Here is a 24429-nt window from a genome sequence, read left to right as displayed (position 1 = left end):
ATTAAAAAATGCTATTGTCCCATTCACAGCATTATATTGTCAATAAAAATGAGTGGATAGGATAAACCGCAGCTTTTTGCCACGCAAGTTAATATCATGGCGCCCGCAATGTGACACACACGCATGCACGCATGCACACACAGGCAGACAACTTGTTTCAACGACCCACTTATACACTCACAATCATTCCGCAATCACTCGTCGCGTCATAAGGGTCGCCGCACTCATCTGGGCCGTGCGCGAGGGAAAATTCGAGGAGCAGGAAAACGAGATCAGGAACTCACTCTTGTGGTGGGATCGAATTAGACAGTATATACCTTCGTGTACATCCCAATTTGCATGCTCTCCCACTCTCTCAGGCTTGCCTGCCGCTTGTACTCGGCGGCAGCGCAGGGTCCGTAACGGCGTCAATAAGTCCTGAACTAACTCGCCTTAAAAGCTTCGCCACCCGCTCACACACTTTCTCTCGATCCATGTAAGTACGCCGCCATGGTCGCCACCGAACCCACCCCCGTGTGCTCCAGCGCACCGGGACCGGTGGCGTGAATCCAATCAGTGCCCTGAGCCCCTCGAATCAACCACCTCCCGCTTGCCACCCCACTCCCGTGTCCTGCACTCGCGCACCCATCGAATGAAGGGGGCGGGCTGGGACCCCATCGACCTCTAACCTCGTTAAACGCGACTGCGCTAACCCTCGACCGTGCTGCTGAATGTGTCATAAAGCGCTCTGCAAACGCTCTTCTGTCAACACTGCGGCAGCCGCCGTGTACGTGTGGTCCAGCGAGGCGAAGTGGGTGCCGGGTTGGATGCAGTGCAAGCGGTAAGTGGCAGCAATCGGCACAAATAAAGCGTTCAGCTGGTGTTTGTCAGCTTGCTGTTTACATAGTATATACGAAAAGTAAAGGGACGTACAGACATTATAGTTTACTTTGAAAGGACGCTCCGTATATGATCACTGATTATATAATTTACAGTGCGTCATACGCGAACTATAATTAAACAGCAAAGGCTGGTATCATGATACGCACACTGTTAGTGTTTACCAAACTGTGCGTATACCATTGTTCATCTGCTGCCGTTGTAAGGCTCCAACGGAGAACCAAGCAAATTAGAGATCGATGTTGCGAGCGCTTGCAGGCGGGAGTTGTCTAAACTGCGCATTTGTCTTTCAACTCTTATATATTTGGGGAAGGCAGGTTTGCATTTCCAAGGTACATGCATGCTCACCGTCCTTGTTCATGCCCATCTGGAGGCACTTCTTGAGGCGGCACGCCTGGCACTGGTTCCGGTGCGCCTTGTCCACCAGGCACCTACCGGTGCCGGCCTGGCACCTGCGTTTCACACGCGTGCAGTCACACGCCGGGTCTTACGGCATCGACGCCTACGCCCACGCTCTACAAAACCGAAGCGAGTGCTGACAACTGCTTTAGGCGGAAGTAATAATTGCTTGCTTGGCGCGGGATTCAGCTCCATTTTTGAGTATTGTCCCTTTTCCCTTGTGGGACATGTTTACTCTCAAACCATATATGTGCGCAGCTGTGAAGCGTTCGTGGAACACAATGCATACATATGTTGTGTATATAGACGCCTTCGTTTATAGTTGCGTACATACACAACACATGTTTGTGTACTGTGCATGTGATTATATGTATACGTTTGCATCTTGTGCACTGTCAGGCACACCATACGCAAGTATGCGGCAATGAAAAGCAGGCACTTGCTCCTTGCATTATTTCATTTTGTCCGCTGATTTCCGCTTCGCTGCTCACATTTCTCCCTCACTGTTTCTTTAAATCTCTCTCCTACCTTTCTTCCCGTGCAACGTAAGAAATCGCATTTTTTTTTGTGGTTGACCTCTCTGCCTTGCCTTTCCTTTTTTTTCTCCATCTCTTTCATGATGATACTCATCTCCCTCCACTTTACGTTTAATTTCCGTTTTACCCCAGTGTCGAGTATCAGGCCGGAGGCACGTTCCAGCGGTCAACCTGTCCGACATTCCTCTCGTTAAACTTTCTATGCCGCTCTGAGAATGGGACGCCCCTTCCGATTAACCTCCTTAATTTTCTTTTTTTTTCTTTTTGTATCCTCTGTATGCCCGACCAGACTGAACGCACTCCTTTGAAATGTACAAAATATATCGAGAATGTAGTCAACTACATCGGATAAGTATTTGGCCCCTCAAAGAAGATGCCGCAGCACCCCCTTTGCTCTTGAACAGTATATACATCACCGGCCTGCGGCGACTGCACACCCACGCGGTAAATTTCGTCACGACCTTTCGGGCGCTACGGCATTAGCCTGTGGAAATGAAAGTTTCCTTTTCGTGTTTTGGCACAACGTTTGTTGCAAAATGATTCGCGCGGGCTCATCTGCTGCTCCGCGGTCGTTGGCGGAGGCAGACATGGGATAAATCTCGTGCTGACAATCAGGGTTCAGTGTGAAATCGCGATGGAATAGAGACTTTCTCGTCTGAGCCCAGAAAGATTCGTTCGCAATTAGCCCATCACTGCCCATCTGGGCAGTGATTTGCTGTCCAGTAACGCCTGCAAGCTGCGAGGCAACGGGAATATTCAGTCAGCCCAGTGCTTATATAGGCTCGGAATTATAGTTGCGGCAGCCTTTCAAACACGCATCGCCTCTTTTTTGCGCTACCGAAGAATTGTCGTGCACTTCTTGCCTTGTTACTTCACTAAAACTGAAATTTGGACAAGTTGGTCTTGTATACATGATAGGTAAATCACAGCACATCAGATTAACGGCGACCGCAGCGCTCAGTGTGTCTAGCTTGCTTCTGCCCTCTTTCCTTGGCTATAACGCGCTGTGATTTATTGCACTTGTTAGTTTATAAGGCTTACAGAATTAAAGCAGCATTTTCACCTCAGAAAGTTTTTGGCAGGACTTGACAATAATTATTACTGCATCGTAAGTAACATTTGTAAGCTGGCCGCTCTTATCGAGCACCATGCTTAAGAACGAAAAAAAAAATATTGGCAGTTTCGCCCTAAGGACGAAGCACTGACTGCGATAGCAATGTTATGCGTTGTGCTTGAGCTTCTCGGACAGTGTTATGACTATAGGTCAGACTAACGCGGACGCAACATATAGCACGCGGGTGTGGCAAAATTTCTGGCATCCTTAAAAGCTTTAATACGCCCTATTAAAATCACATCGCACAGGCGCCACTACGCTGCCCGTAAGGAGCCGCGCCAGTAAAATTAGATTACCTTCAGGTTTGACCACTGATATTGTCTTGCACGTTTAACATTTAGTCATGATTTGAGATAAAAGACATGCGCTGCAGCGCATGCCTTTTAACAACACTCACATGTGAGTGTTGTTTCATGACATTTGTTTGTGGGCTGCCATTCTCGAAATTTTGACGAACAACTTAGTCAGGAACGTAAGACCTGGCATAAGCTACTTCAGCGATAGAATATCGTAGCAATATAACCCACATATACAGCATGGTATATGGCATGGCATATAGCATACATATACCTAAATAAATGCCGAGCCTCACGGCAACGCCGACGGCGGAGATTTTCTTAATGTGTTAATATCATTGCTATCGCAGTAATACGTACTAGAGGATGGAATCTAGAAGCTTATAAGTGACCCTCGATTCCCAAACACCTTGCCGCTTGCATGCTTTAACAGAGTATGCGCCTCGTGCCAAAACGCCTCTAATAGCATCCGATTGTTTCGTCTCAAATTACCGCATCTACCTTCGTATCAGTTGTGGAAAACTCGTCGATATATAGTGTCGTGCAAAAAGACCCAAGAGGCAATTAAGAACCCTGTGTGGTTTCCTTTCTTCCCTATCAAAGTACATTCGTAAAGAATCATTACATAATGGTTCTATTGCAATGCTATTCTTTCCGTGCTTCGTCAGCGGCTTGAGAGGCGCTTCGCCCACGTAATCACAGTCATCGGCCGGTCGTAAACGGCGACTGATAAGAAATCAAATAACCTAGCGAAAGGAATCGTTATGTGACGCCGGTTGAGCATCCGGTATAGCGTACTGCATCGATAGCCTGCTCCAAGAATCACAAATACTGGTGTACTTTTATCTACACGCGTTTCTTAACCCTCTCCCTTTCTCTTCCTCCCCATATATGGTAACAAACAAGAAGGGATCGTCGTAGCGGTACGATAAAAAAAAAAAAAAAAAAAAAAAAACACGATCGGCTCACTGACATGATTAGATAAATTTTCAGCTTGACCAACATTGGCTTGACGTTTGCCGTTCGTACTGCTCAGACCAGTGCACGTGCACACCACGGTGTGAATGCGCATAACTCATCAGCAGGAACGCTAGTGTGTTGTGTGTTACCAGCAGCGGAAGGCAGAACGCGGTCCCGCGTCTACCCTGCAGAGCAAATTGAGCGGAACATGACGGTGAGTTCCCTTGGCTAGGTCGTTTTTGCTGCTAAACGCACTGCGCGTCGCTCGCGTCTTGGAGATATATTCTATAACTATGCCGCGCTCGGGACTCGCACGTGCCGTTGATGCCGTGACATCACGACGGCTACGGCGACGATGGCGAAAACGTGCCTTGAGTGCCTGTATAGTTGTTTCGCAAAAAAGGATATCGACTACCATCACCAGTAAACTTGCGAAAACCATATACAGCTTATTGACTTTCACGCTTTTATGGAGGTCAGAGTAACGTAGCCAGCTTACCTGTAGATGAGCTTCCTGCGGACGCTTCGCTTAAAGAAGCCGCTGCACCCGTTGCAGGCGAGGATGCCGTAGTGTTTGCCGCTCGACGTGTCGCCGCACACGACGCACGTGAGGCCGGGCGAGGAACCGCGCCGCGAGCCTCCCGACGTGCACCGGGACTCGTCCGACGAAGCCTGGCCGCCTCCGCGGAGAGACGGGGGTGGACCGCCGCCGTCAACCTGCGCCGAACAGTATACGCACGCACACGTTGCAAGATAAGAATCACAGGTGGTCAAAATTAATCCGGAGCCCTCCACCAACGGCGTGCCTCATAATCAGAACTGGTTTTGGCACGCAAAACCCCAGAAAGAAGGAAGAAGAAGAAATGTCACATCGCTTGTTTCGGACGATATCGCTCTTTCTTCGGAGCTGAAAACATGCACGGCACTTCGGCTATAGTCGCTTCCGCCCTCTCGGAGGAGAAAATGCATGACAAAGGTGAAACCACGTGACTGTAGCGAAAATCAGATTTCGAAGTCGCGGTCGAAGCTTCAAGCCAAAGCTCCCGACGCTTCCAGGCGAAGCGGTGGTGACGCCGATGGCTCCAGCGTCACTTGAGACGCCAGCCTGAAGTGGCCTAGATTGGATGGACAATCGTCAACAGCGGCGACGCTGTGTTGTGACCACGTTCTTGATGTCGGCTCTGGCTCAGAGCGCTTGAGAGCGCTCGACGCGACAGGAGAGCGATCGAAAATAAGCAGCCGAACACAAGGCAGATGATGCTGTTCTCGAGAGCATCTATATATAGTGCGCTACGAAACGACCAACCGAGGATGCCGTAAGTGCAGTGCATGCGCGCAAGAGCGCTCTCCACACAACACGGAAAGCGGCCTCACCTCCAGGTTACAGCATTGCATGCACGACAGCCTGCACATTGTGACATGCTGAGGGCACTTGCATATCGCACGAGCTCACAATTTACTGTACACTATTTCTCTCTCTCTCTCTCTCCTGTTCCTTCTTTGTTTCCCCAATACATAGCAGGCCCGAGACAGAGCTCCTACCACCGACCTCTCTGCTTTTATCACATTAAAAATGTTATTTCTCTAGGTAATCTCAGATACGGGGCCTAATTGACAAAGATTTTTCGTTTGTTCGTATATATTCGATGCCTGCCATTGGTCGTTCGTTATCACTACGCTATCACTATTGTTTGGCTTCTATTCGGACCCCCTGCCAGAGGCCCCGGGGCCGGTATTCCCAAAGCCGCTCGGTATACGCTAGAAAACATTTGTAAGAACAGCTAGACGTCGGCCAATCGTGATAATGAACTTTTATGGGACATGGTCAGCCAATGGCAAATTATTTTCACCAACAGAAGGCTTTGGGAATTCAGCCCATATATAGTGCCTGTATTCACAAGGCATTTCGCACGTTCTTGAGGTACAGGTACGATACAACCGCCACTGTCGAGGCGGTCGTATCGTTATCACGGCGATCTCTATATCTTTAGTGCGGGGAACCCAAACGCTGGCCAATGTGGAAATGCTCTTACGTAAAAGAAGTTTCGTGAAAGCGGAGTCAGGGGGCCTAGTGTTCTATGTCATTGACCGGCCGACCTTCGCTAATGATATGTCCAGCATCACCACTGGCTGGAATTTGCTCTTACGAGCAATTCTAGCGTAAGAACTCTTTTGTGAATGCGGGGCCAGGCTGGTTGCTGCGTACCTGTAAAACATTTGCCTTGATGCGCAACAATGGAATGGTGAACGTTTGCTAACATTTCCAACTTTTCTTATTTTCTTTTTGTTTTTTTTTTGTTTGCACACATAAATTTAATCACAGCGAAGAGCAAGATAGCTATATAGATAGCTGGAAATGGTATACGGGAAGCCATGCATGTAGTGGCATGAAAATGAAAATTTGACGGAGACCGCATTCCTGCGTAAGGTAACGTAACAGTAACGCGTGCGCGGGCACTCACCGTTATCCCAAGCTGTCGTGCGGCGGCAGCTGCCCCCTGCAGGTAGCCGTGCACGGATACGGTTGCCGGGGAGGCGCACAGCGAAAGTCGGGCGCCGCACGGTGACGGGTCACCCGACGGGCACGGGCGGGTCACCGGTGATGGGCTAGACTCTGCGGTAGAGTCAAGAAAAGAAAGCACGGTCTTTATTCCACGCAGACACGGATTCACACATCACTCATAGGAGAATGGGAGAAAGTCATTATGTATAAAGGCTTTTGACAGAATAAATGAAAGAAAGAAAGAAAGAAAGAAAAGAAAGAAAGAAAGAAAGAAAGAAAGAAAAGAAAGAAAGAAAGAAAGAAAGAAAGAACGCGACGCTTGACCTGCGGTTCGTCTCCTGAATACGTCACTCATAACTTAAGTAAGCCTCATAGTGCCTGCAAAGCTGTCGTTGTCGGAGTCCGGTTGGGCCATATCTTAGCTGTCTTGATATAGGTTCATATAGATGGAAGCTGCTAAAGTGTTAGATGAGGGCCGTTAGCAATTTAGCAATCGCACTACGCGGATTTCTTGAGGTACAGGCTAAGCTTGAGGCTGAGCTATCCACCTACGCGAGAAGTGAAAGAATTCCGTTCAACGTTCTTAACTCGTTCCACAATAAAGCTCTCACGCTGGAGCGATGTATCACAGATAAATAAGCATCTCTCTCAAACACTAGCTTCTAGACTTTCCTGCAAACCTGGTTTCGATGTCACGCGAGGGAAAGTGATTTTTAAGTGGAAAGGAAGAGAAAAAGTACAACGCCGTAACTGCATGCCTCTGGCGTGAGGGTGCCTCAACAATGTCGCCCATACGCCTCACAGCACTCGACCGCATTGATAGAGGCATTTCATGTCTTCGTCTTGCTAGACACGTAAGAGCTACATAGATGACCATATTGTGACTATACTATACAGGACACAACAAGAGGGACATGCTTTCTGCACCTTTTCTTTTTAACACGAAAGTGTTTTATGCCGGGGTCCACCAAGACTTCACTGACGTATTTCCGTCACGGAAATACGTCATAGAACATAATACAAAGAAAGAAACCAGAAGAAAAAGTTCCACAAACATGCAAAATTTGGAAATCGAACCCACGACCTCTCGGTCCGCGACGATAGATCGCCGAGCGTTTAACCCACTGCGCCACAAACGCATTTGCAGAGAGCTACACAGACGCGCCTTATATATCTAACACTCCTCCGTGTACCCGCGCTCTTGCTCGGGGTGGTGCCGCCGCCTACGAGCAGAAAAGAGAAGTACTGCATTATGACACTAACGCGCACCGACAGTGAACGCTTCGGTGGTCTCAGCACTACGACGCCTCGATGCCAGCATTCGAAGGGACGCTGGCATCAAGAAGCACTACCAACGCCACCGAGGTGGCGTTCACCGTACTCAGCACAGCGGAGCGTGGCCTCCGCAATTAGCTCTGAAAATGTTTCTGAAGTTGATCGCGGAGGCTGCAATTACGACGCGCTGTACGCGCTGATTTGACTCGGTGACGATTCAGTTACGTGCTTTGTCTTGCGCGTTGTATTAGTGTGTCAGTTACGTGCTTCGTCTTTCGCGTTGTGCTAGCGTGTGCAGCGTAGTGCAGCTTCCATATGCACGACGGTTGCTCATGGTCATCGACGTTGGTAGTCGTGATGGAGGAGACGTGCCACCAGGTGTCAGCGTGGGTGCATCAACGCCTAAGGGCGCTTTAGCCACAAAACACCAATAGACATTATATATCAATGTGCAATAAACATTACACTACTTCTGTGAAGACACGTTTCACTTTCGTGTTCTATACCGATTCCTATATAAGAGGGATCAACCACATTTTTTTTCCGCCTTTCAAACACGCAATCACGCGTTCTTCTCCATCAATGCAGCGTGTGTTAACACGGCTGAAGACATGAAGCTGCTCATTGAAAGCTGCACAGCTCTGCGCGCGCAGTCGGGGGTTTTCGTCGCACATGGAGTTTCTTTTCTCGACTGCAGAACGGACGCCGACCGCGTTCGCTTTGAAAAGATTGCATAATAAGACAGGCGCATCGTTCTCCTATATAGCGGGTGCTGTGTCGCATGCAACGCGATGTGCAGCAATTTCTTAAGCTTATATGCGGGAGCGCGATGCCTCGTTGGGGCTATATGAGCAGAAAAGGCCTCGCTATCAGGAGTAGACGGCGTTGCTTTTATTCCCTGATCTCTCGCGGGACAATGCCGCTTGGCTGCGGGTCGACATTATTGTGACTCGGTCTGTGGTTCTCAACAAAAGACGCTCGATCGAGGCCCCGTACTTGCGCAACATATATGGGGTCCGCGGAAAGTACAAAGACGGGAACGGCGCCCGCAGTGTCGTTATACTGAGTGCGGTGCTTATTCTCGCCGGCACGTCGTTTTCGGCCATGCATGGATTCGGCAAAAAAAAAAAAAAAAAAAAAAAAAACGGTGTTTGGAAGATGTCCGCCTCTTAATTGTGCAGCACCCTGTTGCTCCTTTTGTCTCAATGTGTTGGCACATAATATCGAAGAATCTAATGTAGTTTTGGTCACGCGAGCAAACGGAATTCATTGCGTTCCTTGCTCTTTTCTTCTATTTGCAAAACTGTTCGACTGTCTTCGCACACGTAATGCGATGACTTGGGTTCGTATCCCACCTGCAGCCAGTGGTTTTTGTTTTATCTACTTTGATATCCATTTGTTTATAATTTGTTTAATACGATTACGAACTGCAGATAATTTCCCTTATGCTGTCCTTGGGGTCATTGTTGGCTTCTTATGATATGACTAATAAAAATCGGGCCCCTCGGCTTCCTTTCTTCTCGTTGGACGAAATACATGAGTGTTCCAGTTCCTTTTCTGCTTCAGTGTATAAAACAGCATTTTGGTAAAAAAGTAAGCGGAACAGGGTATTTTTACGGCGAGTTTGATGGCGCATATCTCGAAACTGGTGTCATCCTGGAAATTCATTTCAAGTGGATGCGTCTTGCAAACTCACCGGCTACAATTCGTAAATTGCAATATGCGTCGTAAAGTAATTACCTAAGAAGTTATTTAGTCAAGTTTTGTTATTTAGTTTAATATATGTTTCGATTTCTCGTGCTACTATATGTCCGCCTCATGATACGAATGATACGAATTATGCTACCTGCCACAGGCGATTTCTGAAAATTCCGTAAAACTTAAAAATGAACACCCTGTATATATAGTGGGGCACATACAAATAAAGGTACAAGATTAAAATTAAAATTCTGGGGTTTCGCGTATGCTAGAACCACGATTTTGATAACGAGGCATACCGAAGTTGGAATTACTTGGACTGCCTGGGGTTCCTGAACATGCACCTAATTCTAAGTAAGTACACACGAACGTTCTTGCATTTCGCCCCCATCGAAGTGCAGCCACCGCAACACACCTCTACCAAGCCAAAGGGCTATAAAAGCAGCTTCTAGCAGCCATTCCGCACCGTTCACTCTCAGCTGAACGCATTCCCGCAGAGATATAGAGAAACAAGAGCTTAACTCTGCAACAGTAGCGCCGATCTGAGCAGGCATGACCGATGAGCATGGTCGACTTGAAACCAGCGAGAATAGCGAGAAAGAGTGGGGGGGCCGAGATCTACAGAGACCGAGCGAATCCACTCGCGTCCAGACGGTCACTCCGAGGAAACAAACGCGCCAGCCTTATCCACAGCGCCACAGCAACGCGGTCAGCTCCTCGAGAAGCGGGTGTGCGAAGAGGCGCCGTTGAAAAATGAGCGCCTTCCGCTCCGAGGAGTCGGTCGGCGTTAGCGGGAGCATCATGGCGGGAAGAAGACAGAATGGCTGCTGCTTGCTTCTCGCCGGGGCAGATCGAGCCAGTGCATGCAACGTCCCCGCACCGAGAGGAAGAAAGCCGGGGGCGAGCGAGGGACGCTTATCGATCCGGCGCGGTCGCTCCCTGACGCTGAGGCTCGCGCGAATCGCGTCTGCAGATTCCTTCTCACGAGTTCATTCTCCTGAGCGGCTGTGCATTGCCACACGGAGGCTGTGAGTTAGCCTCTCACCGGTGACAGAGTCGTCTCGTGCACTGATGCGAAGATTACAAATTTCGTCTTCAATATAGGTTGAACAGTCCGATGAAAATAACCGCATTCCCATTCTTCATATGGCTTCCATGCATACGGCGAGCGTATGTATGTGCACTCTAAAAAGTTTACGCCCCTAGGGGTGCTAGTTTGTCTCAATGTTGACACCGCTATTTTCATGGCTGTAAAAATGTTTTGCTCTACACGACAGCAAGCTCATACTGCACTAGCGGTGGGAGAAGCCGTATAGTTGAGAACAGTTAATGACCAGCTAATGCGCACAGAGATATTTTACACGAGAGTTTGATAGCGACAGCTGCTTAAGTATATACTTAACATAGTTTTCGTGTCGCCTGTCACAGCTATCACCATCTTTACTTGCTGCAAAAGGTTAGCGCCAAAAGTGTGTATGTAATGGATGTATGTATGTAATGTATGTAGGGAATGTATTGTATGTAGTATGATATTAGGTATGTATGTATGTATGTATGTATGTATGTATGTATGTATGTATGTATGTATGTATGTATGTATGTATGTATGTATGTATGTATGTATGTATGTATGTATGTATGTATGTATGTATGTATGTATGTATGTATGTATGTATGTATGTATGTATGTATGTATGTATGTATGTATGTATGTATGTATGTATGTATGTATGTATGTATGTATGTATGTATGTATGTATGTATGTATGTATGTATGTATGTATGTATGCACGTAAGTACGACGCACGCACGCACACGCCGCGAAGACGAAGTCTCTAACCAAACCCTTAATTCAGTGCATGTGAGAGCTGAAGAATGAAAACGAGATCGGTTAGCCTGCAGCCGTGGGTCAATGGTACTATACATGAGGGGTAAGAGATGAGACGGGAGAGTCACATACGAAGTACACCACTAAAAGTGTCCACATATGTACACATTGAGTGTTATTTTTTTGTACGGCGTCTATACAGATGTAAATGATAGAAGCTTACATTATAAGTGTTTAAAGCCGAATGATAGAAACACACACACACACACACACACACACACACACACACACACACACACACACACACACACACACACACACACACACACACACACACACACACACACACACACACACACACATATATATATATATATATATATATATATATATATATATATATATAGTTGGGCATAAGGAAATCACGCTGGCCCCGGTAGTAAATTGAAGAAAAGAGAAGACGACGTACGTTGTATTAGCACAGTATATTTTGCAACGTTTCGGCTAGTGGACCAGCCTTCGTCAAAGCAACCTATATATATATATATATATATATATATATATATATATATATATATATATATATAAATGTTTGAGCTCAACAAATTGCCTCTTTCATACAATCGAGGAACCGGGACATTACCGGTTTGAAATTATGGAAGTATTGACCGCCGTTACTGCTCGCAGAAATAAAGGAATGCAGCCCTCGTTTGAGTCATCCAGAGAACTGAAGTTAAGCTATTCACGTTTTCGGGGGATGCCTGAAATGTGAAAAAAGAAGCAGTCCGAAAGAAGTCGCAAAACGACGCCTCCACGGCTCCAATCACCTAAAGCTTGTTTGATTGTCTTTACCGTCCTTGCACTATTTTAGGATCGCGAACGTTCATAACGAACGACCTGTTCACGATTGCGTTTCTGTTTTCTCTTCTCCGAGGCAGCTCGCGCTAAACTCGGTTCGAAATAGGCGACCACGACCATCTTACTGACAGCGGCGTGGACGGTGGTCCATGACCTTACTTCAACCCAAACCAGTGCACAGCTCAACCAAGGATAGCAAATACTGCACGTAACTACGGAAAGGAAGCGAAGCTGACAGTAGAGCAAGTCGCCTTTCGAACCGGCAGCTCGTGGCCAGTCGAGACGTCGTCTACGGACAACGAGCTTGACTTCCACTGCAGTCGCTCACGGATGGAAAGCCGGATGGCGGCGGGGGCACCCACCACCACCACCACTCACCATCGCAGCCAGCACCACCACCCACAAAGCAGGGCAGGAGGAGGGAGAGGGGGAAACAAGGGCGTGGCTAAGCTAACGTCCTCTCTCCCGTCGCCCGTCAGGGCAAGTGGCGGCGCCAAAGAGCTCCTCCGGTCTCTCCGGCCCGCCGCCAATCACAGTTCGCGCCGGCCACCGTCGCGCTCCGCCCCATTTGTCTTGCTCCTGTGTCGGGGAATGACGCGATGGGGAGGATGGAAGAGGGAGAGGCAAGTGGAGGGAGGAGGGAGGGGGGGGGTGGTGCTGGCTCCCACCACACCACTCACACGACAACCACCATCATCCAGGAGATGCAGACGCTGCTCCTTCCCCGCCGCATTCAAGAAGGGCGCGAGGTGGGGGCTGCCTGCACGCGCGAGAAGTGCAATCTCTCCCGTCGTCGCAAGCCCCGACGCCATCGCCTTTTTTTTTTTTTTTTTTTTCCCGTGATCGACTCGCGCTGCGCTGTTTTTTGGCTGCTTGATTTTCCCGCGGGAGGCCAAAGGGAACGCCGGGAGGGAGGTTAGGGAAGTCGAGATTGGACGATGGAGGAGGAGAGCGCCGACACAACGCCCCCTGGCCTTTCAAAAACGCGATCCCGACGCGCTGTCTATCAATCCCCAATAGCGCGCGCGGGCAAGGCGCAAGCAGGAGAAAACGCCGTTCGCTGGCTCGAATTTGATGCATTGCTCGGTTCCTGCACGTCGCATCCCCGCGCAGTTGCGATGGACGACGAAACGGAGGCCGCCGGCGTTAGCCTTTAGATACCGAGCCGGGACTCATCTGCTGCTGCTGCCACCTTGGGGATGATGACGAAACGTGGGGCTGGAGAGGGCGACTCACAGTTTTCGTCATCTTTCTCTCTCTCTCTCCCCTCTGCATCTCCGCTGACCTGGCTCGTACTTGATCATTCTTTAGGCGGCGCGTGAAAGGCACGTCGCTAAAATTGGAGCCAGAGAATTTGTCGCTATAGATTATGATTAAACGATACTAGAGAAGTGGTGACCGCGCGTAGTGCTACAGTTTTGTATGAGTCCGACCTTATCATTCTTTAGGGATTCCGCTACCTTTCCTACGGAGGCGGGTGGTGCAGTGCGACAGATTGTAGGGGTGGTATAATACACGAATGACTCTGCACGCCAAAGCGGTTTGTAAGGAGAGGCGCCATGCAGTCAATCCTGATGACCAACATGTTATTATCGAAGTCAATAAAAAAGGTCATCCATGATAAAAGGTCTTTTTAAAAGAAAAAAAAAAACTTGATGTATTAGGCCACAGTTTAATTATTTATTTTCTAGTTTATTTGTTGTGCTCACGCATGGGGACGGATATCGTCAGCAAGTGCTGAGGAGAACTTGATGTAATCGCAAAAATTGTCTTATCTAAAAACGTTTCTTCATTGGCAATCTTTAGGTCGTCCACTATATACATCCTCATGATAACAAAACTATCGGCGCGGCAGGGACCAATCATGGAAGGCACATGTATAAGAGAAAAAGCAAGTTTATTTTATTGCTTTTTAGTACTTGTAACAAGGCCGAAGTCGAGACAAATTGCTCGGAGCGCTTATGTGTTCTTTCTTCTGAATGGATTTCCTTCCAACACAGTTCAACGACGAGCTTATGGTTGAACGTAGCGTTCGCAGTGATCCTTCTACCTCAAATAAACGCCATGTAAATTCAAGATGAGAGGCACATCTTACTGCCTCAGTTTATATCGTGCTCAAAATGTTCAAGTCGTAAGAAAACAGACGCCGAATTCACAAAGCTTTTCGTTCATATAAGTGCTGTTCAGTGCTGGCCGGCAGCCTTTGCTGTTAATATGCATGTAAATAACAGTGCCCACTGGCTAGCATCTGCTGGTACGAACAACTCTATAGCCCAAGTATACTTTGATGTGATACGCGTTCAGTTTAGTTGTGTGAAGTAAGATGATACGTGCAAGATGATCAGCTGTATACCAGCAGACATTGCTTCTGTCGTAGGTGTCTGCGACTAGTGCTTTCGCATATTAAGGGCGATTTTGGAAAGTGCAACAACTATATATATATATATATATATATATATATATATATATATATATATATATATATATATATATATATAGAACAGCTGTGTTGACCACAACTTCTTTCGTTTGTTAGCCTTCGGAAAACGGTGCAAGCTTCTTTCCACCGATATTCAACAATTTTTTTCATTTAGCACATGCGGTTATTTTTGGACAGTCAATCGTTTGTCGCGTTTCTAAATAGCACTGATACTCTGCGAAACCGGCATGTATCGGAAGCGTATAATATATCCGCGCTATGAGACTTCGGAGAAAATCTGCGCGGCGGTGCCAGCGTATCTGTAGAGTGCGAATAGCCGGGGGGGGGGACATATTTTTAGCTTTAACATTTCCTTAGCCTTTGTCTCGCATGCTCACTGAAGTCGTGCGATCTCCGTGCATTAGTCAACTTATTTTACAAATCGCTTGTTTGACCAGCTATATTTGTAGGACCGAACATTCCATTTCATATTTCATTCTTATTTTGTTATCAAGCGGTGCGCAGAGTGAGCAATTTCAGCGAATGGTGGTGTGCGAGACATGCTCGAGCCAATGACGAGATGTGAAAAGAATGGAAAGTGGATTAATATCATACGGTAAAAAAAATACTGGCGCCAGGCCTTTAACTGTGTATTATACATCGACTCGACATTCGTAGATGCAGCCTTCGTTCTTGGCGTTGACGCAAGCGAAAGCCGACCGATCCCCTAGCCAGAAGTTGCGTAATCAAAGGCGTACGCAATAAGGAAAGTTAATGGACTAATCCTGATAACCTGCGCACGATATGCGTCTTCCAAGGGTTTCGTGTGTCCAAGTGGTAGCGCGGGTGATCCTGGATACATGCAGTGCATTGAAAGACGTGGGTGAGCCGATCGATCCTGTTAATGCTATCGCATTACGTAGTCGCTCATTCAACCATAATATGCCGTACGGCACGTGTAGCATGAATGCACAGATTTTTTGTTTGCTTGGATTTGTCCTTTTAGGTTTTCGTATCTGGTTTCGTTTGAAAATGTCACTATATTCAAGCGATTCTACATACTATTATATATACAAGATTCGATACGTCATACCATTGTATTGTCTGCCCTGTTTCATCCACAAGCAGAAACATTTGTTTGTACTATATACTATGCACGTATGTATATAGACATATACTTTAACCGACAACTTGACACAACTGGCCGCGAGCGCGTTGACGGCAGCAAGAAACTTGCGCGTGATCGAGACGGCAGCCGCCGCTGCCTTAGCGAATTTCGCACGTACACGGCACCGCGCCCGGCTGTGGCGCAATTAGACAAGTCCTCGCGGGCGTGCTTCGAATGGGTTCGTTTCTTGGCCTTTGTTTTGTACCCGGCTCTTCTTTCAATCTGACCCGAGCGACCGCTTGTTCTTGAAACGACACGCGCATTCAGCCAGTGCCTCGTCCCGCATGCACGCCGTGTGCATATGGGCGCAGACGCGGGCGTGTGTATGCGCTATAGAGTCGACGTGCGCGTATACAGGGCGAGACAAAAGTCTGTCGCGTCAGCTGTCACGAGTGGCGAAAGTGAAATACTGCCACCAGCGAAATCAGCGCTGCATTTACTGGCGATTGTCGCCCCGCGGTCGTGATGTCGCCTCGTTCGCGCCGTATTTCCCCTATGCTGTGCTTGGTGTCATTGTTTGTTGGCTTCTTATGATATGGCGTGTATATATATATATATGCACGTGCAGCAAGCGCAAAAGAAAATTTCCCGTGTATAACAAGCACGGCCGGGAAGCATACGCAACCTGCGTGTACACTTCGATGCACCATTCACTTACGCCTGCGTATACATACATATACGTATACCACGGCCGCTCGGTGGAAAGGCGTCCGTTCACTCGGTCGAATTAACCCTCGAACGTCTTGCCCCCTATTTACAAAATTTATCTTATATATACACGTGAGAACGTCTCCTCGGGGGCCGGATATGGCATCGGGCTCTTGTGTGGGGGGATCCTGGTTCAATACCACCAATCGGACACGTAATTAGTTGTTCATGCTGTTGAAGGAGTCTGAAACGAGACGCTATATAGAAACCTGCCTGTATACCTATATATATATACCGAAAAGTATACTTGGTATACAATAAAGTTTCCTGCAATAATTGCAACTCTGCAGCGCTGCAATCGTTCAGCCACCATGGGAAGCTGCCGTAGAGAATATAGCGCCAGAGGTTGCGCTATAGTAATTATTGCACGAAACTCTATGCCTGGTATACGAGGTAATGAACGGTTTGCATTAAATAGTAGAACTGACTACAAGCGCTTTAAAGGTTGCTTGCCTGGCGAGTCGAGGAATGATGCGCTGCCGTTACATGCCTTCAGCATTTCTATGCGGCTGGAGAGGGGGAAAAAATGGAGGACGCTTAAGCTTCGCCTTTAAGAGTGGAACGCGATAGCGTTATTGGGATCCGTTCGCATCACATTTTTTTCTTTATGAGTAGGCTTCACTGCAACACTCAACGGGAAAAAGCCAGCTTACAAATACCAAGCTTACACTGATCCCCTTAAAGTCGGCTTCACTTTCAAACACAAATGCAATGCTGGGAAGGCATTTTTACAGGAGCAATTTAAGCCATCTTATATCAAAATGTGAAGGCCCTAGGACCTCTCTTTATTATTTTATTAATTGTTTGCTGTTGCCCCGAGGCACGCGCGTGTCCAAAATTGAGAAAGGCTCGGTTTTCAACATTCCCCTCAATGTTGCCTAGAACCAAAGCACAGCGAAACACCATCAGAATTCGAGGAGGCTTAAGGTTCGCCTTTAAGAGTGGAACACGATAGCATTAAAAGATCCCTGGCTGCTTATCAGGCCTTTTTCTCGTATATTCAAATTACAATCCGACGCTATCACACATGTAGGTTGTCGTTAAGTCGTACTTTACGATTTTTCTGACGGATTTTACTTTGAGAAATTAATTTTTTTTCACTAACGCCTTGCGCCACGCGGAGGGCCTGTGTTATCAGGGTGGTTCGGGATGATGTGGGTCGGCATGATTATTTCCGGCAGACGCCGATGCTTAACGCCGACCGACACCGACGCCGGATTTTCTACGACACAGGGCCCTTACCGGGGTCGCGTTAAAAAGATGTCTTCATTCAGTGCGAATCACAACCGTGTTTCTGCAGTCATCACGAAGTAACGCGGCATATTTACTATACTTGCGAAGCTCAAATTATACCGGCACTTTTCGTAGAAAACACGGCAGCAACGTATACTATATAGGGTGCTTTTTAAATTTTTTTAGGTGCGCCAAAATTTTTTTAAAATTGCCTGTGGCAGATAGCACAATCTAATCATTGAGCTAAATTATGCTCAGTGAAGCGGTCATTACTTCTATGTACAAGAAATCGAAATATTTTACTGAATGATTACCATAATTACGCTAATGATCCTTTCAATGAATTACTCTAGGGTATATATTTCAATCTACGAATTGTATCTATAGATGTTTTATTCGAGAGTTCGACGGAAACCCGTCTGGTCGGGGGGAGACATGACAAAGAAAGAGGCACACCGACCAAATAAAACTTAAAAAGCAAGACGTTTTGGGCAAGCCCATTGTGAACAAGGCTTCCGCATTTAAGCCGAAACGGCTTGCTTTTAAAGTTTTATTTGGTCGGTGTACGTCTTTCTTTGTCAAGTAGAGCTATGCTTGCAAGGCATATCGACTTGGAACGAATTCTAATGGCACCGGTTTCGAGATATGCGCCATCAAACTTGAGTTAAAAATGAACTGTCGTCCCACTTACCGTTTTTCAAGAAAACACTTACCGTTTTTCAAGAAAACGCTGTTTTATGCATTTAATGTGACAGCGTTAAGGACTCCGTGTCGCAAGAAATCCGGTGTCGGCGCCGGCCGTCGTTTGGCGAAAAATCATTCCGAACCATGCCCTCCGTAGACACTAAATACTTCTTTTATCTCTACAGTTGCTCATACTTTTTCTTACATTCGTGACAAAGTTATTCCTCGGAATTTTGAGAATGACAGCCCTCAAACAATTTTCAATGAACCAAAACACCCACAGTGCATGCCTTTTATGCTAAATCTTCTCAGACTGAAATATTAAAAGTGCGAAACATTAAGATCGGCCCACGCAAGAGGCCGCGTTTCTACCAGGAAGCTTGGCTTCGTGCACAGCGTTCACCGCCAATGTTTCCCAGTAAACATTACGGTTACATAAGCTGCAGTTGCTGAGAAGCGTGAGAAGCAGTCAAGGATCCTGGAATGCTATCGCGTTTCACTCTTAAAGGCGAAGCTTAAGCATCCTCCAAATTTTTCGGAACTGCAGGAGTAATTGGAACACCAATGCATGTCGTCGGACACATTGGAAATGAATATCTCGAAACTGGTGTAGTTCTGAGAATTTGTTTTAAGTGGATACATCGCCTTGCGAACTCACCGGCTACAATTCGCAATTTGAAATATGTGCTTTACAGTAATTAATTGAAAAAGTAATTATTCTAATTATGGTAATTATTCAATTAAGCATTTTCATTTCTTGTTGAAGTAACGGTCGCTTCATCAAGTAATTTATCCCAAGAGTCAGAACTGTGCTATCTGCCACAGGCAATTTTTTTAAAAAATTCACAGTTTCGCCCTAAGGGCGAAGCAATGAATGAGCTAGCAACACAGCAATGTCATACGAAATAAGGTGAGCGGCTTTGGTAGCAATAGGAATTGTAGTAAACATGAGCTGATTAAGTAAGCAGGTGTGCTGCGGCGTAAGTAGACGGACATGAAGAGATACTCGATGACCACGAGAAGGCGCGTGTGAAACGGTGGTGTTGATGAGAAGCGCTTCCCGTGAGCAGCGCGTGCGAAGGGACACACCTGTAGCGCTGCACTGCCGATCCGGGCAGCATTGCATGTGTAGCGTGCGTTGGAAAATGTGGCCCGACTATAACTAACTGAATGAACAAGCCTGGTGTGAGCGCGCACAAACAAACAGGAATAGATCACACTGAATGACTGCAGACAACGACTGTGAAAACGCTGGCAGCAAGCGCATACGCCGCAGCGGGCGAAGGTACGTGCGGTCTATCGCTTCAACGGAAACTGAGCGGCGAATGCACAGCTCATACAAAGGTCAGAGCCGTGTGGAGATAAGAGACGGTGCGGGCGAGCGACGAGCGCGGTTGTTGGCAGAGTAGAAGTGCCCCCCCCCCCCCCCCCCTCCCCGCTCCCTCCGGCACTGGCTTCCCGCTTCCTTGCTTGCGTGTGGGAGATCGAGTGCGTTCGCTCTCCGTGAGAGCGCGCGTCCCCGCACGCTTCCGCTCGGGCATACGGCGCGCGGCGAAGATTTTATCTATACGGAACCTCACGGCGACGGCGACGACGACGGCGACGACGACGGTGACGGCGACGCCGACGGCAGAAATCCGGTTGAAGTGTCCATATAATTGCTAGCGCAATAAAATTTGGTGCAGCTAAACAAAAACACCTGGTTATATATACTCGTGCCAAATCACCGTCACTGCATCGGTTCGGATACACGACGACGACGACGATATATGAACGAGACTTCCCTTTGAAACGGGGCGTTTATCACACACGTCCAAACAAGCTAGTTCTTTAACACTATCCGGTGTGTTTGCATATTTAAGTATATTTATAAACTAAGCTATATACATTATCCACAGTAAGAAGTTGGCTTTATGCCTGGGACAGGCAAGCGCCAAAGCATGACAGGAACCAGTAAGGTGGCACGCTCCGCTCCCAAGTTTTCGAACTGAACATATATATATATATATATATATATATATATGTATATATATTCTAAGAACATTGCATATCATCATGGTGGTCGTCGACCATCATCATCATAACCGTCGCCGTCTCCACTGCCATCGTCATCACCATCTGTCGTCATGTTTCCTGTGCTCTGGCATTGCGTAAATGTGCTTCACATACGGACAGGCTGTAGAACTATTTAGAGTGAGACGAACGCCACGGCGAAGAGTTGCGGATCGGACTTAAGTATGGAACAAGTTACGTGAATACTGAACTTGAACGTTACTAAGAGATATAAGAGATTGCACGAAATCACTTGTTCAATATTTGGAAAAGTTGAGACGGACGCTGCCGCGCGTCACAGCTGCGGCAAGCGAATCGCGAGATCGACGCATTCGACGCCGCGCGAGCGGTCGCGAGCGAGAGGCGATAATTGAATGACGAGACGGTCCTCTTCATCCCACTCCAAAGACGGCCTGTATATCGAGTTAGCCATGCACGCATACGCCACGCTTTCTTGTTGAGCAGCGCAGATCTTAGCTTTTCCCGTCACTTCCCGCCTATAGCTCATCCGCCCAGTCGTCTTTTCTTCTTAATTTTTTTTAACCTTTCTTCTGTCTCATCCATTCTTCGATGCAAGCAGACGCGCGAGTATATGGACACGAGCATCTCCGTCTGGACCAAAACACGCGCTTTTTCTTTCAATCGAACAGCTATAGGCGCGCCAGGCCGTCGTTCAGGAATCAGACGGAACCTATATATTTCCTTGCCGCCGTCCAGGGGTATGTATATACGTGCACGTGTTGTATAACTGGCTCGCAGCCCCAAAAAGAGTCGATGTAAGAAGCAGAGTGCCGCCAAAGGAAACGCCGACACAAAGACGCTTCGCGCCTTGCGGCGGATCTCTTCCTCTTTGAGTTTCGTCTGCGCCCCCCACCCCCGTGACTCCGCACCGTACATCGCCTGCATGCATGCATGACAAGCGGTCGGAGCAATGAGAGAAGAAGGGATAAGTGACGAGCAGCATTATCCTCTCCGCGGGGGAGACTCGGAGGCGGAGAAGTTTGTGCGTCTATACGGGACCCCAAGCGTGCCTGTACTATGTGTTGTACGCCATCTGTCCGAGTCCTGCGACGCGTGCCGTTCTCGACGGACGCACAATGTGTGGAGATGGACTTATGGCACCGAAAGCGGCCTTCTTTCTCTGTACTTCACGCGCCTTTTAGCTGCGGCCAGCTTGCGCGTGAACACGGACGACTATATAGACCCCCCCGCGCGCGCACGCACGCACGCACGCACGCGCGTGCTGAAACCCTGTAACGAAGCCACGTGCCAAATGAATCCAAGCGAATTCCATGCACCCATTACTCCCGCAGTATTTGAATGACTGCACCACAAAATTTTTGCTTAGTAATCTTATACAGTAGGTGCATGCTGTGCCTATAGTTTAGTGCACGTAACTTTCTGAACTCCTGCTTATTTTCTCTCTCTCTCTCTCTTTCGTTCGCTTTCCCACCAGCACACGCAGGGTATGGTCAACTTGACCAAGTCTATCGCCACAAATTTCTGAACATTGACCAAAATATATCCCTGGTCGATTATAAGAAGAAAAACATTGATTTAAACGACCGGGGCAGTTAACTTCTACATTTCCTTCCTTCTCGTTCCACAGCGCTATGCTGTATATGTAACACATGCCCGTCCTATCAGCCTTCCCTCAAATTAATTATCTCTCTCTTTCTTTCTCTTTTTCAATCAAACATCCCGCTCGTCTAATTAACACCTCGGTAGAACAAGCGCTATGGTATACATGCGTCATTCCCGCGTTATTTGACAAACGCTTCTCGTTTCAACGTGAATTACGGCTCGCGAATTTGTTCTACTCTACATAACGTTGTCACACTCACCGCGTTGCGCTGCATGGGTCTATATATATATATATATATATATATATATATATATATATATATAACTATAAGCGGAGAACGCTATATATCACCCTTATAAACGGCACGCACACACACATGACCACGCGGTAAATAACGCACAACGATTCTTTATCGCTAGAACCAAGGGTGGTTTCGCGCGAAATTCGTTTGTGTATATATATACAGACGCCCGCTTGCTCGAGCACGTGTTCCTCGAGCGTGTGTCTGCGCGTTGCGGCGCGACCGGTGTTCGCGATTGACAATTGCCACCGTTTTCCTTCATTCTCTACACTCTGTAGGTTTTATACGTCCTTTGGCGCCGTCAGTCGCCTCGGCTGTATACATGCCAGTGACGCGCTGTATTGTGGGAGCATAATTTACTTCCGCGCGGTTTCACTCTATAACAGCGTTCCGGCGACAAAGGTCGACGGCTTGCATGCGCGCCTTCGGTAGCTAGCGAGCCCGAAACCACCGACCCGTGAAAGAAAAGCGTTCGAGCTCGTCGTGCCATTCAGCAGAGTGCTCAGCCCATCACAGTTCAGGTGTGGATTCCGAGAACGTGAGTATATATATAAATGTTATACGGAAACATTTCGATTCTGCCGGAGGCAGTGCTAAAAATAAAATAACGTAAGAAAGGAGAGAGAAATAATAATAATGAGATGAAAATAGTGCCTATATGGCGCGCTTGCTGAACAAAAGAAAAAGCGCCGCGTCCTGCCTCTTTGTGCGCGCTTGCGTTATACGGGTAGATAAATTAAACAGGAATGAAAAAAAATAGAAAGAAGTTGTAATGAAGATTCTAAAAAAAAAATGCTCCGCTACTGGCGTGTGGATCTCGATACCGGGCAAACAAGGAGTGCATTCGACAAAGGGAAATAAGTAATATAAATGTATCGAAAAAAAAAAAAGAAATCGGGGCCTTTCCAGAAAAGTAAGGAGGACAAGAAAAGATGTTAATTGTTGTACTGTCACGGATACATGTTGTTGCGTGGGTGCAACCTTGGTCTGCTGCTGCTCTCGCCGACGTAGATATAGAAGAAGCCTGCGAAGGGGCGGGAGAGCGAGCGCGCGCGCGCCCAGGAAGCGCTGTTTCAGGCCACCGAAAGCACACGCGCGCGCAGAGATGAGGAGAATAATAGCCCGAACGCGCATCGTTGCGCGCTTTGAAACGCGAGAGATTGATGGCCCCTTTCTTCCCTCTACATGTCGTACAGTGGCGTCACAATGCAACCATGCCGAAGACTTCCGCGCGCTCCATGGCGGAGCCGCGACAAGCGCGTACGAAGACATATATAGCTGCTGCGCGCACTAAGCGCCCTCGCAATACGAGCGGGACAAAGAGCAGCGAAAAGATGCGAACATGGGTGCACCTGTCGTGCGCTCGTTGTGTGCAGCATCGTACTTCGTATAGGCGTATGGGCGGCGACGTATAAACCTATCTGTTTGCCGCTTAGGCTATACCGTAGATTTGCGTGCACTATACACGCACATTTCGCGAGGACGGAGCAACTGATTGATTGATTGATTGATTGATTCATTCATTCATTCATTCATTGGGTTTTGGCGTTTAACGTCCCAAAGCAAAACTGGGGTTATGAGAGACGCAATTGTCCGGATCAATTTCGACCACTTGGTGCGTGTTCTTTAACGATGCACCAAAAGCATAGAACACGAGCGTTTTTTTTGTTTTTTTTTTTTTTGCATTTCGTCCTCCTTCGAAATGCAGCTGCCGAGGACTGGAGTCGAATCCGCGACCTCGTACTCAGCAGCAGAACGCCGTATAGTCACTGTGCCACCGCGGCGGGTATAAGACGGGGCAGCGCTGTGATAAAGGGACGCAAAAGAGAAGCACTGAATCTGTTCATAGACTGACGCCTGTTTATATAGAGTGATATTCAGTGTGTATATTCCTTCGATAGTCTTTTTCCGTTAATTTCATCTTCTTTCGTTA

General features: G+C 47.5%; 1 protein-coding gene across 2 annotated transcripts in view; it reads right to left on the bottom strand.

The window, feature by feature from the left end:
* The window catches only part of LOC119442836 (photoreceptor-specific nuclear receptor), a 54753-nt gene that overhangs the window by 15894 nt on the left and 14430 nt on the right, over positions 1-24429 (bottom strand). For both annotated transcript variants that reach the window (XM_037707875.2, XM_037707876.2), the window contains exons 2-4: positions 6647-6798; positions 4684-4901; positions 1228-1331 (exon numbers count right to left, since the gene is read on the bottom strand). In XM_037707875.2, the coding sequence (XP_037563803.1) occupies positions 1228-1331; positions 4684-4901; positions 6647-6798 (474 nt within the window). The remainder of the gene's footprint in view (positions 1-1227; positions 1332-4683; positions 4902-6646; positions 6799-24429) is intronic.

This window comes from Dermacentor silvarum, chromosome 2, assembly GCF_013339745.2.
Source record: "Dermacentor silvarum isolate Dsil-2018 chromosome 2, BIME_Dsil_1.4, whole genome shotgun sequence".
Lineage (NCBI taxonomy): Eukaryota > Metazoa > Arthropoda > Arachnida > Ixodida > Ixodidae > Dermacentor > Dermacentor silvarum.
Note: the sequence above shows the minus strand (reverse complement) of the source record. Positions and strands in the feature narration are given on the sequence as shown.